Source organism: Peromyscus californicus, unplaced genomic scaffold, assembly GCF_007827085.1.
Source record: "Peromyscus californicus insignis strain IS unplaced genomic scaffold, ASM782708v3 Scaffold_14__1_contigs__length_90479793_seg_2, whole genome shotgun sequence".
NCBI lineage: Eukaryota > Metazoa > Chordata > Mammalia > Rodentia > Cricetidae > Peromyscus > Peromyscus californicus.
Window position 1 is genome coordinate 77,879,067 of NW_026294436.1, and position 13,459 is coordinate 77,892,525.

The following is a 13,459-nucleotide window of genomic DNA, read 5'->3' on the forward strand; positions in this document are numbered from 1 at the left end:
AGGATATGGTGTATACCATGTTTGATGGAAACTGAACTAACTCAATTTTGATGTCAATGCTTATTAAATACATAACAAGTAGAGAATGCTAAGTTGGATGAAATACTTGGATAGTAGTAATTAGCCTCACTATTTCTAGGAATGGAATTTAAAGGTATACCTCATAATCCTTCCTTCACCCTCCCACCCCTCACTGGCCTCCCACAACCTCCCCTGCCCATCACCACCCTATTTCACTCCATTAAGCAGGACATCATAGCATTAATAGACACTTAGCAAGCTCAGTTAGCCACAACACTACAGCATTCCACTGTTTTCAGAGAGTAGGAATAAACAAACAAATAGAAATGAAGGCAGATGGAGGAGGAAAGGAGGAAGACAAGAATGCAAAGGTGACACCGAAACAGCTTAAGATGAAATGTCAAAAAAATCTCTGCATGGATGTGGTTTTTAAATATATATTGAAAACATTTAAGGGCCCAAATGAAGCCAAATGCTTTAAGGGGTCAATGTTTAGCAAATCAAATAAAACTTTCTTCCAGTTTCATGCAAGAGTACATTTAATGTGCTTTTTTGGGGGGTATGTGGGGTAGTTAAATACTATTGGGTTTCTTTCAGGCATAATTTAATGTAAAATTTTAAGAATGATATTTAATTATTTTCATCAATTACAAAAACACTGGCATGATGTTTAGTGTACAAAGTGAAATGTAACATTTCAAGGCCTTTTTATATAGGAGATATAGTCTCTCTTTAAAAGACTTTTCAAGTCTGTTAGACTCATGCAAATGATCTCAGCATGTTGATCCATCATGTGTACTTCATATCAAAATTTCAAAGATAATTGCAAAGTTCTCATGAGATCTATTTCTATCATAAATCAAAATACAAAGAAATAAAAAAACTTTTATCTTAAAAAGTTTTGCTCATTTGTTGATATTCTGAATACCACCATCCATAATCAGAGATAAAGTCTAAGTTAGTTTTGTTTAAAATACCACAGATAAAAATGTGCATTGTTTTGGAAACCAACATGGTGGACAGTCTCACTGCTGGCAAGTTTTAGGGCATTTCGTTTTTGCATGAAAAGACAACATCCAATTAGCCTCTACAGGAACTCACCTCGGATTATATAAACCTGTCCACCTATCAAGTGTTTTAGACAACAGAACAGTCCATCTGACAACAGGGGGTGGAAAGCAGTAAAAGAAATAATGACCAGATGTCAATCGTTGGGTGAAAGAGGGTCAAAGGTCAGAATTAAAGAGGAAAACTGCACTTGAGTGGAAAAACACAAAACTTTAGCATTCTAATTCAAGTAGAGGGTTGAACAAAGGGCTGTTTTATAAATTTCATGGAATGAAAAAAATTTAACATCATTGTGTAATCTTAAACAAAAATTACACTGTTTTAAGAGGGGGACATATTTATAATGGTATCTTCTTGGTCTAAAGCACATTGAACATATAGAATCATGCAAATTATCAGGCTATAAAAGATCAAATACAATCATTATAGGATCACTATTATTGTGTTACATTTTAATTTTACCCATGCAATATTTAGTATTTCAAATAGTCTGATTACTTCCAATATAATCAAGAACTAAATTGTGCAAAATGAAATACAACTGTCAGAATATTTGCTCTTGTGGGTTGCTCCTGTTTCTTTCGGGGGGTGGGGTTGGGGGGGTTGGGGGTGGATCTGAGGTTACCTGGTTTACAGCAGTTCACAGCTTAGACTCTGAGTATCAATGATGGGCTATAATCTTACAGTTTAGGACACAATGACATAATTGTCTTCAATTTTGCTTTGCAAATATCTTACATGTCTTTTATAAATGCTTTACCTTCATATCATTATTTTAAAAGTTGGCTTTATTTACTTTCTAGTGACTTCTTAGCTAACATCACTAACCAACTTGAGGCTGAAGATCTCATTCTAAAGTAATGTCAACTGCTGTCACCCTTTTGCCCAAGGACAGACTCCATGTTGTAGGTGCTCAACATTCTTAACATGTTTACTATCTCACCTTGCCTTGTGCTCCTTTCGCTCTGACTCCCTGCTCTCTATTTCTATATCACACTATCATTTCATTCTGCTACTTTTTGACATGTCCAATTAAGCATTTGTCAAAATTTATTGAACTGCCAGCTTAAGCGTGAGACACAAACTAACGCCTGTCTCCTGGTGCAATGTTACACTGTCTTTGGGTCTGTGTCTTGTAGTCAGACAAGCACAGCTGTGGTTGTCATGGCCTCACAAGCTCACGTGTCCAGCTGCAAACCTCATCCAGGTTCTCTCCAGCGCTTGGTGGGGAGATTCTTAGTGTATCTGCATGAAGACAATCAAGTCAGACTCCCCAGCCTGCTTGTTCTTAGCATGTTCTTTCACACACTCAGTTTTCCTTTTGAAATGAGAAAGTGGATGGTACTAATTCTACTTTTATGTACCTCTGTCAGATCTGATTCTCACAATCACCCTGTTAAGAGACCGAAACTTTACTTTACCTATTAAGAAACAGACTTGTAGGGTCAGGCCATTTGTCTATGGAGATTATAATTTTTCTTTTAAATTTTTTAATTACTATTTTATGTGCATGGGCATTTAGCCTGCATGTATGTCTGTGCACCATGTGTGTATCTGGTATCTGCAGAGGCCATAAAAATGAACTGGATTCCCTGGAACTAGAGTTATAGATGGTTGTGAGCTACCTTTCAGGTACTGGGGATTGAACCCGAGTTCTCTGGAATAACAACCAGGGCTCTTCACTGCTGAGCTATCTCCTTAGCCTTGCCCTCCAGACTTCTCAATTTAGGGACAGATGTATTCTATGATGTATGAAGTAAGCTTCCCAACATTTCTTGGCACAAACAATTATCTTTTTATGATGTCTCACCTGTAATGAACAATGAATTTTTATGGCATTTAAAAAGTTCCCCTCTGCCTGGCACCCTGATTAGAGTATATTAAGGATGTCTGTGGGAAATCTGTAAACAAATTTAAGCTATTAATCATTCACAATTTCCTTTCAGAGTTTTAGTCCAGGGCACAAACAAGTTTAATTTATAAAAATTTAGAGGAGTTGTTCTGTCTCCATGAGATCTGGCTCACAGACATCAACAGTTCTGGAGTAGGGGAGGGACAGTTTCTCTGCATTCCCAAACCTACTCCTGTCGTCAGTAGACAGAGAGAGGGCAGAGGAGAGGACACAGAGCAGACAGATGCCCTTCGTTCCCACTCAGTCCACCTAGGGCAAGCGCTGTCTTGACTTCATTTGTACAGGGAAGAAAAGGGCCTACTGACTGTGTAGGGTGATGGTTTTTGTGTGTGTTTGTTTTTTGTTTTTGTGTGGTGCTGGTGCTAAAACCTAGGCCTATACATGCTAAGTACATGCTGTATCACTCAACTATATATATCCTTAACACCTATAATTTCAAAGAAGGAGAAAATACTTTCTTCATGAGGTGTTAAAGTAAAAGAAGGGAAATACAGAAGTAGATCATTAGTTCAGAGTACTGCACACAGACAGAAAACACAACATTAATCTTTAGCTAACAAAAGCTACATGCTTTTCTTAAATACTGTGAATAGTAGTTACTTTTTACCCTGTAACTTTTTCTGGCATTAAAAGATAATGGCTATAACAGGGATAAATTATTCTTCAGACACTATGAAAACTTAAAATTCCTGTCACCATACAATTAATATTTTGAATTTCACATTTTCTACTTCCCAAATGACTGGAAACAGAAAACATGAAACAGATTGGCTGATGATTCAGTGTTTCATTGTGATTGGTTAAGACTAAAATGATGTGAGTCCCCTAAATGCAAAAAGCATTAGGATAAAAATCTTTCTTTCACTCACTGGGTGGTCTGTTTGCTGCCAGGTTTTTGAAGTGGCTGCCTTTGATGACTTCTGCAGACAGTCTTCCAGTGGTGGCGTTGTAAAGGAGTCCAATAAGGATCTCTGGAACGGAGCCATGCTCCAGAGATTGACAGGAGGATGTGCTTTCACCACAGGAGACCTCTGACAAGCTCACCTGTGAGTCACAGCCCTGTAGAGCAAATGTGAAACTGTTACAGTACTTTACAAAACACAGATTACAAAATGTATTGTTGGCTGGGTGTGGTGGTGTGTGCCTTTATTTCCAGAACTCAGGATGCAGAGGCAGGTGGATCTCACTGGTCTACACAACGAATTGCAGGCCAGTCAGAGCTACAGTGAGACCCTGTCTCAAACACCACCACTGACAACTGCAACAAACAAAAGAAATAAAATGGCAAAGCTATATGTATTGAAATTACATCATGAAAAAGGGTGCAGGTGCACACCATACTCCCAAACGCTCAATTAAAAATAGTCTGCAGACATTTTAGTCAAGTATTAGATGAAGAAATTTTCATATTACCGCATATTTGTAGGCAAATCAGAGACACTTCTTTTAAAACTCTATTTATTGTGTGCCTATGCACGTGTACATACAAATGCACGTGGCCAATATGTATTGAAAGTTACAGAGCAGCTACCAGGGCTGGTCTCTCTTTCCATCATGTGGGTCCTGGGATTGAACAAAAGTCATCAGAGTTGGCAGCAAGAGCCTTTACCCACTGAGCCATCTCAACAACAAGTTTCTTCAACTTATGCATGGTAATCAGATATTTCCTGAAACTAAAAGATTATTTTCTAAAGAGTTATCAACCTCAAAACATAGGCCACTCTTGGCTGCACAGTGAATTCCAGGCCATCCTGGCTTACATGAGACCTGGCCTCAAAAAATCCTATAACTGATTTCCCTTTTGAAACTGTTATCACCATGGTGGAAATCACAGCCAGTGAAAGTCCTAGTCTTAATAAACAACAATAAAATAATTAATCATCATAATTTAGAAGAGGAGTGGGTAAGATTGTCCATTAGATAATCAAATACAAAGGAAATTTGAACAAATTCACAGAAGAACTGTAGTTGCACAAAAGTAAAATTTGAAAATATTCACATTGTAAACATATCAGCAACACACCTGAAAATGAAATTTATAAAAAGCAGCATTTGCCGGACGGTGGTGATGCACGCCTTTAATCCCAGCACTAGCGAGGCAGAGCCAGGCGGATCTCTGTGAGTTCGAGGCCAGCCTGGGCTACCAAGTGAGTTCCAGGAAAGGCGCAAAGCTACACAGAGAAACCATGTCTCGAAAAACCAAAAAAAAAAAAAAAAAAAAAGCAGCATTTATTTATAGACTTGGGCATGGTGGCTCATGCCTGCACCCCAGCACTGCTGAGAAGGCTGAAGAAGGCAGACTGCAAGCTTCAGACTAGCCTGGTCTACACAGTGAGTTCTGTGGTTGGCAAGGCTACATTGTGAGATCTTGTCTCAAACAAACAAACAAACTAGAAGCAAAAGCATTTGCTACAGCATAAAACATAAAATATCTAGAATAAATATAATAAACAACATGCTAGCCTGCAAGGCATCTGCAGAAAACATGAGCATTGCTGAGAAAATGAAAAGTACTCTACCAGATAAGCTTAGCAAATGTGTTAGAGGGCTGGTTTATAACATTCTCCCCTTATCATCTATAGATTAAATGTAATTCCAATAAAAATCTCAACCGATTTCTTTGCATTTTCTTGGCTTCATTAGCAATCAAGGGAATGGAAGTTCAAATTTTGGGATGACAATAAACAGATGAGCAAAAAGAATACCTATTGTGGTGTGGACACAGAGAAGGAGGAACTGTCCCTTCCTTGATGGGAGTGTAAGAAGATGCTACTTTCAAAAATGCCAAAGATACATACCCCTGGCTTTGCAATGCTAAAATATATATCCTATATATCTGAAATTTGGATGAAATGGATACATTCTTAGAAAATGACATTTACACATACACACACACACACACACACACACACACACACACACACACACATCCACTGAAGATGTATGCAGTATCACCAAGAGACAAGAAGGAATAATGCCCAGAGAGACACTCCTCACCCCAGACCCAAATGGCAGAACAGACAGATTTTTGGTAAGCTCATACAGTGGTGTACCTCATAGCAGTAAAAACCATTATAATGTTACAAATGTAATTGAAATGTTGGCCCTAGAAGGTCATCCATTAACGTAATTCCATTTGTATGCATTAAAAACAAGCCCAAACCAAACAACCTGGAGGACAACTAGCAAACTAAACCTAGTGCTTCATTAGTATGATGGGTGGTAAGACAAAGAAAAGCAAGAAAGTGATTAATATACATGCAAATTGTGGTTAATTCTAGAGGGGTGTGATAGACCATCCCAGGGCAATGGCTTTGTTTTTATTTTACCTGTATATATTTGTGATAAATAAGTGATATCATTTCTGTTTTTTTTTTTTTTTACCCATTTTGAAGTGTACTGAGTTTTCATAAGAAAAAAGGTTTAGAAAGGATTGCTTGATATAAGGAAACACACACACACACACACAAAATGGTAAAATTAATATTCAGAATTTTATTTGAAGATTCCCAAAGAAATCCCATGAGTTAGAATAACAGAAATAGAGGAAGGAAATAATGGATGAAAAGATGAAAGAAAGGAAGACAGGAAGGGAGGGAGTAAAGAAGGAAGGGATGGAGGGTGGAGGAAAAGAGGAAGGCTACTCTATATAACAATGTCATTACAGAAATTTTAAATTTCAAGCCATCTCTCTCTAAGCCAGAGAGATGCCTCAGCTGGTAGAGACTTGTGTATGGGAGCTCAGTAACCTGAGTTTGACTCATGAATCCTATATGGTGGCAGGAGAGAATGACTTATGACAGTTGCCCACTGGTCACCAAACGTGCAGTGCAGCACACCCACACACAACTGTACACACACACACACACACACACACACACACACACACACACACACTAAATTTTTTAATCCTAAATTTTTTAATGTTTTGGATAAATCTTCAAATTTAAATCTACTCTTGGCTATGTAAGTGATAGAAAAGAATGAGCACATATCTGAACTAATTGGTCTAGCCTTCAGGAAGATAAAATATCATTTTTTAAATATACCTCAAAATTACAGAATAGGAGGCAAAAGGAATATATACCTTATATTCCTAAATCATGGGTAAAGCCCCCATGGTTTGATATGTTTTTCTGACAGTTGGAGAAGAAAATACAATTTTAGTTTCAATCAGGCTACATCATCACTTCTGAAAATGGTGTCAAAAAACATGCTTGAACACACTTGCTGAATTTGTTACACTAGGCTGCATCTGTTACACCCGCAGCATCTGTTAGAACAAAATGTGAACCTAATAGGAAATGTGAACCTATAGCTGCCTGTCAGCCTGACCACAATGTCACCAGGAATGCTTCTGAAGGAGACAAACACCTCTCTGGCCATGTTATTGCCTTGAAAATTCCTATTGCTGAGCCCAAAAGGATGAGTGATAAGATCCTCAATGATCACATTTTATTTGAGTCAGCCTTAGTGTAACACAACAGCACTTACATCACAAAAAGCTGTATTTTATAAGAGTTCATTCTGCATTCCACCTTAGAGAAAGTGGTAAGTTGATGGCTTCTGTGTCAGTGCCTATCTGAGACGGGGAGTCTCCAAGGAGCCCACTGAAACTGAAAAATGGAGAAATAGCACACAGAGTCAGGGGCAAGAGCTGACTTCACACTGCTCCTCCTTCATTCTACCTTTGATAATCTCTACAGACCCTGTCATGAATTTAGAACAGGGCTTTGCCTAGGTCCCAGTAACCGTAGGTGATTAACCCAGAGCCACACAAATTTGAACCAATACTAAGCTGGTGTAAATGAATGGTACCATAGGCTCCCAAAAGTCAAAAATCCCCCATCTTGCATAAGACTTTATTTTTAATATTTCCTCTTCTTCCTGGAATCTTTTTTGCCAGAGGGTGAAGGATTATTATCAGTTCCCTGAGGAGAGGAAAAAAATCTTAAAATTTCAGACAGATGAGTGAACTCTATAAAGTATTAACTTTATCCAGAATCAATGCCCATGGCCTTAATGGTGCTTATATAGGTTTAAATCAAGTAAACATCTAGAATAGCCATTTGATGAACAATACAGTTCCTACAGAGTAAACATACTGGGCTTCCCATTGACACTAAGTAGATTCTTGCTTACTTGTAACTACTTACACTCAAAATTTTAAGGATGAAACTGAACTGTATAATAATTAATGTAAATTTGAATAATCTCTGTTGAATTTATTCTCACTATGGCTGGAAGACAGCATTCAGATTCCAATTTTATTTATATATGAAAATTTTTCATTACACTGAAAATGGGTGATGGGGGCAACCAAGGGCAATGCCAAGTAAGACAAGGGTGTCACCTGTGACAACCAGAGATGATTTCAGGAAAGAGTGAGCAGGCAGGCCTGCTGGGGAAACACCCAAGGGAGCTGCAAAGGAGAGCAGCAGAAGATGGTCTAAGCCTGAGTGGGGCTGGAAGTCAGCATGCCTAAAACTGGGCTGTATTGGTGTAATTCAGGTTGTAAGTGACCAAAGGCCTAGACTCAAGAAACTCAGCTGGTCCAGGCTTCAACTTCCATCACAGGACCCAGTTTTCCCTCCTCTCTTCCTCAGGCTTGTCCCCTACACTTGGTTTCATTTTCAGGCACTCTCCTTATTGGTTGTCAGATGGTTTCTGGCAGTTCTGTGAGTTCTGTTCAAAAGTGAACAGCTATTGGAGAGCTTGAGACTTGCAGGACTGGATATTCAGGGACAGGAAGTCACTCCAAGAGTTTGGAAGAAAGTGTGTTTTGGGTTGAACATGGTCCCCACTCCCAACTTATGCAGGAGTTTAAACTCCAATGTTATAAATTAATGATATAAGAGTGTGGTGCTTAGGGGTGATTGTAATAGGTCATTCGGGTAAAACCCTCAAGACTAAATTCTAATGTCTTTGTAAGGAGAGGAAAAAGACACTCCCTTCCCCACAAAACACACAAATTTGAACCATGATGTACTGTAGCCAAGAGGGACCCTCACGGAGCCTGGACCATGCTGATTGGTCTTTCCATCTCCAAAATTATGAGCTAAACACATTGCTTTTCTATACTAATGCCGTGAGCATTTTATTATAGTAACAAAATTGGACCAATGCAGTTGCAGACTGGTACCTCAAATTAAAATCTGGGTACTATGGCTATAAGAGAAAGATATGGATGCTTGACCACTAAAGCATGTTGAACTGAGTCATCTGCCCCTGCTTCCCTCTCACTTTGTGGGGACCATTACCCATACTCTGAGGAGGGTGATGCTCCAGTTGGGATGACCTACTTCAGGCTCCTTGCTGGGCTCAGTGTGTGTTATTAGCCAAGCAAGAGGAAAAGATGGAAAAGAGCCTAGTGGCTCAGGGCTGTCATCCCAGCTTCTCAGGAGACTGAAGCAGGGGGATAGCAAGTTCAAGGTCTGCCTGAGTTAAAGTGGGGCCAAGGTTTACTTGGGCAGTTTAGACCCCATCTTAAATGGTGGCATACTCCTTTAATCCCCAGCACTCATTATCCTCTACCTTACCAGTGCTGAGATTAGAAGTGTGTACCACCATGTCTGGCTTTTCTAGTACTACTATAAATAAATTTAAGACCAAACATTTGGGTATAGTACTGTTAGAAGTATACTCCACAAGATGAACAATGCTTTTACTTTTCATTATATTCTGAACTTCTGCCATGTCTTATTCTCTAACCCAGGGTTAACTCAAAATGTTAACTCAAAATGCTTTTAATTTGTGTGTTGGGAAACATAGGTCTGGGTGGGGAATGGCCTCTTTTTTTTTTTTTTTTTTTTTTTTTTTTTTACCTCATCTCTACCCTGCAATTGCGATGTTTTAGCTTTCTGATCTGGAACTCAGCACACATGCTCCATGCCTGGGTGGGCTGCTCCTGCTGTATGCAGTGTTCCTCCCCAGGCTATACATGGTAATCCCTCTACCTATTCCAGGACTTAATGCACAATCACACTCCTGACCCTTATCTTGAACTTCCATTTAAACAGTACCTTGTTCCACATGCCTTTCCTATTGCTTCTCCCCCTGCCCCAGTACTTTTCAATGCTTGCACACCACATACCAATGCAATATTGTTACATGCCCTCTCCCTTTCTTGGAGATACATTCCATATAGGATAAAATTCCTTTCTCATTAATGTATACCAAAAACCTAGAACATCTGGCAAATATGCTTGGCACTTTAGAGGTTTTTGTTGAACAATTTTCTAATTTCATTACAATGTTGTCAAAGAGTGAAGTTTTTATGATAGTGGTTCATGATATTTGTGGAGAATTCCCTGTGGAGTAGCATATGGTTGGCTTTTATGAATGTTCTGTGGCTATTTAAAGAAAACACATATTTTAGATTATTGGCAGAGGTTGGACAAGTGTACATTAAGTTGAATCTATTCTGTTGCTGAAATCATGTGTCCTTGCCAGTGCTTTCCTGCCTAACCCACCTCTGCTTATAGACTTTTCTATACATTTAACAGTCTCTTGGCTCACCATCTCTTCTATTTCATTCCTTCGTTTGAACTTAATGTGTTCCTTACAAATGTATGCTATAGTCATTATTTGAGCAATGATCTATGAGTGGAAAGTCTCTTGGTTGCCTGGAAATACCTGGACTTTCCTCTCCATATTGAGTGATGATTTAGATGGCATGAGAATGGGAGTTTCTAGTTACTCTGTACCCCTGCATGGTCTTTGCCTTCCTCAGAGCTGTTGAGAAGCCCGTGGTAGTAACTGCTGTTCCCTCACATGTTCCCTGTACTATTTTTCTTCTGTCTTTGGAGTTTCATTATTTGACTACTGTTTTCCTGGATGTGGAGCAATTTCAATATTCCTACTTGGGGCCATGCTTTCTCCATCTAATGATCTGTCCATTTTCATATCTTGTTTCTCATTCTGAAGTTCTTCTCAGAAAATATGCTCAGCATTTTCATTCTACCCTTCAAATTCCTTAAGCCTTCTAATTCCTTAAAATGTACTCTTTTCATTTAATATGTGTGCATGTGTGTTCCTGTGTGAATGCACAGCCACAGTATATATGTGGAGGTTAGAGTACATACAACCCTGATGTCAGTCTGATCTTCCACTTACAAAGTCAGGGTCTCTTGTTCATTGCTCTGTATGCCAGGCCATTTTCCCTCTCTACTTCCCATGTCACTGTGGGAGTACTGAGGATCTGAACTCAAGTCCTCATGCTTGCATGGCAGCACTCTACCCACTGGGTCATCTGATTGGGTTTTAAAGACTTACTCATTCTTGAGGTTCCAGTTGCTCATTGGTTGAGTCTCTTCTCACAATACTGTCATCTTCTCTCCATTTCTTCTCTTATCTCTTTATTCCTTCCTTGATGGCCTGCTGTTTTCTAGAAATGTCCCCAGAGTGTTAGGTGAATTACAGAGTGCCCAAACACTGTTCTTCTGGAGTTGCTGCTGTCATTCAGTAGGTCATTTCTTCAGGCTTAAACTTTTCAAAGTGTAAATTCACTTCCCATGGACTTACTTCTATGGGAATTTTGTATATCATAAGTTTGGCTTCTTTAATGGCAATAAGAACAATTTTACTCAGGAATAAAAGCAGTGGGGACAGTACCCACCACAAAAATCAATTCATCAATTACACTGCAGCAATTAATACAATATTTATATTCTCAGGCTGTTCAGTAAATTTTTTGTTTTGCTTTGACTACATAGCTCAGGTTGGCCTGGAACTCACTATTAAAGGTCAGACTCCTCAAACTCAAAAGGACCGGCCTTCCTCTGCCTCCCCAGTGCTGTGATTAGAGGTGTGCGCCATCATGCCCAACTGTTCAATAAAAACATCCCATAATTCCAATTTATTTGTGAATGAATTTTATTTGTGACTTGTAGTAGAATATTATTTTAAGGTATGTTACTTTTATTTGTTGCATTTGTTTAACTCTGTGAAGCTGTGTTACTGCGCCTGTTTAAAACACCTGATGGTCTAATAAAGAACTGGCCAACAGTAAGGCAGGAGAAAGAATAGGTGGGTCCAGCAGGCAGAGAGAATATATAGAGAGAAATCTGGGAGAGCTAGGAGCCAGAGAAGGAGGCCAGCCACCCAGGAACACAGCAAGCCATGGAGTAAGAAACAAAGAATGGTATACAGGAATAGAAATGGAAAAGCCCCGAGGCAAAAGGTAAAGGGGATAAGTTAAGAAAACCTGGCTAGAAACTAAGCCAAGCTAAGGCTGGGCATTCAGAATTAAGAATAAGCCTCCATGTGTGAATTTATTTGGGAGCTGGGTGGCGGGCCCCCCAAAAGAGTAAAAACCAACAACAGCGACTGCATTCTCATAGTTGCTGAAACAACAATGTAACAACAAAATAGCTATTTGGAAATGCTCAGCCAGAAGCCTGTGGAGAGCCCGTTTTGTGCATGACACAATAATGTGGAGATGGGCTAGTTTCAAGGCAGAATAGGACCAAATGCTGTGGGGGGTTTTATGCAGGAAAAATCAATGTGTGAGAGAAACTCTGGCTTACAAAAGTACCTCTCTGAGAATTTGAGGTTGGCTTTAGAGGGACATCAAAAGGCACAAGAAAGGCATGTCAAACAAGGACAGTTAAGCCTCAGAGTAGGTAGGTGAGCACTTCCGCCAGACACTGCACTGCAGCCTAAGTGCTGTTCTCACTGCTTCTTCACACGCCAAGACTCTCAGGCAGATCCCATGTTACTTACAGCATCTGAACCTCACTAGGCACTTCTTAAGCTGAAGACTGGAGGGTGTGAATGCTGATGGACAGAGCATGGAGGGAAAGCTGTATGCATGTGCAGGAGCAAGAGAAGCATTCTGACTTGGCCTGGAACACTCAGATCTGTCACGAGAAACAGAGGAGGTTCACACAGCAAGGCTGAGTGTCCACACAGGGATCCCAAGTCCTTCACTATGCTATTAACAGATGCCTTCACTACATAGGGTCCCCAAGGCCTACCTTCACATATATTTTACACCTCAAGGAAAAAAACCCTGCAACTTTTATCTAGTAGTAAAACAAACTTAATCTGTGTTTTGCACTTGTGAGGTGGCGGTAAGAGGATCAGAAGCTCAAGGTCATCTTCAGGTATACACTGAGTTCAGGGATACATGAGACCCATCTCAAAACAAAACAAAACAAAATAGAAAAAAATGTATTACAATTAGCCTTGAAGATCTGGACATGGTATAGCAGAAATAATCATATAGGATTCCCATCACTAGCAGTTTTAGCACATTCAGGAACTGAGTCTTGCTCTAAGGTTAGAGTACTAGACTTGACTTCCTGTCCTATATGGTCCATTATATTCCTAAATGAAAAAGCTTCCTTTCTGAGATTTGCAACACAGGCTGGCTACTAAGTTAGTATAGCTCTGTCCTCCAGACATGACTTCATGGACACAATGGAGGGTGAACTCATTTAAACTGGGCACTGGATT

At 39.5% G+C, this 13,459-nt stretch overlaps 1 protein-coding gene across 12 annotated transcripts in view; it reads right to left on the minus strand.

The window, feature by feature from the left end:
• Positions 1 to 13,459, minus strand: part of Syt14 (synaptotagmin 14) — a 165,208-nt gene that overhangs the window by 8,269 nt on the left and 143,480 nt on the right. For 10 of the 12 annotated variants that reach the window (XM_052738068.1, XM_052738057.1, XM_052738063.1 and 7 more), the window contains 2 exons: positions 3,871 to 4,060; positions 1,123 to 1,179 (listed from right to left, as the gene is read on the minus strand). In XM_052738068.1, the coding sequence (XP_052594028.1) occupies positions 1,123 to 1,179; positions 3,871 to 4,060 (247 nt within the window). The remainder of the gene's footprint in view (positions 1 to 1,122; positions 1,180 to 3,870; positions 4,061 to 13,459) is intronic. The other 2 variants (XM_052738058.1, XM_052738060.1) reach the window with 1 other exon arrangement.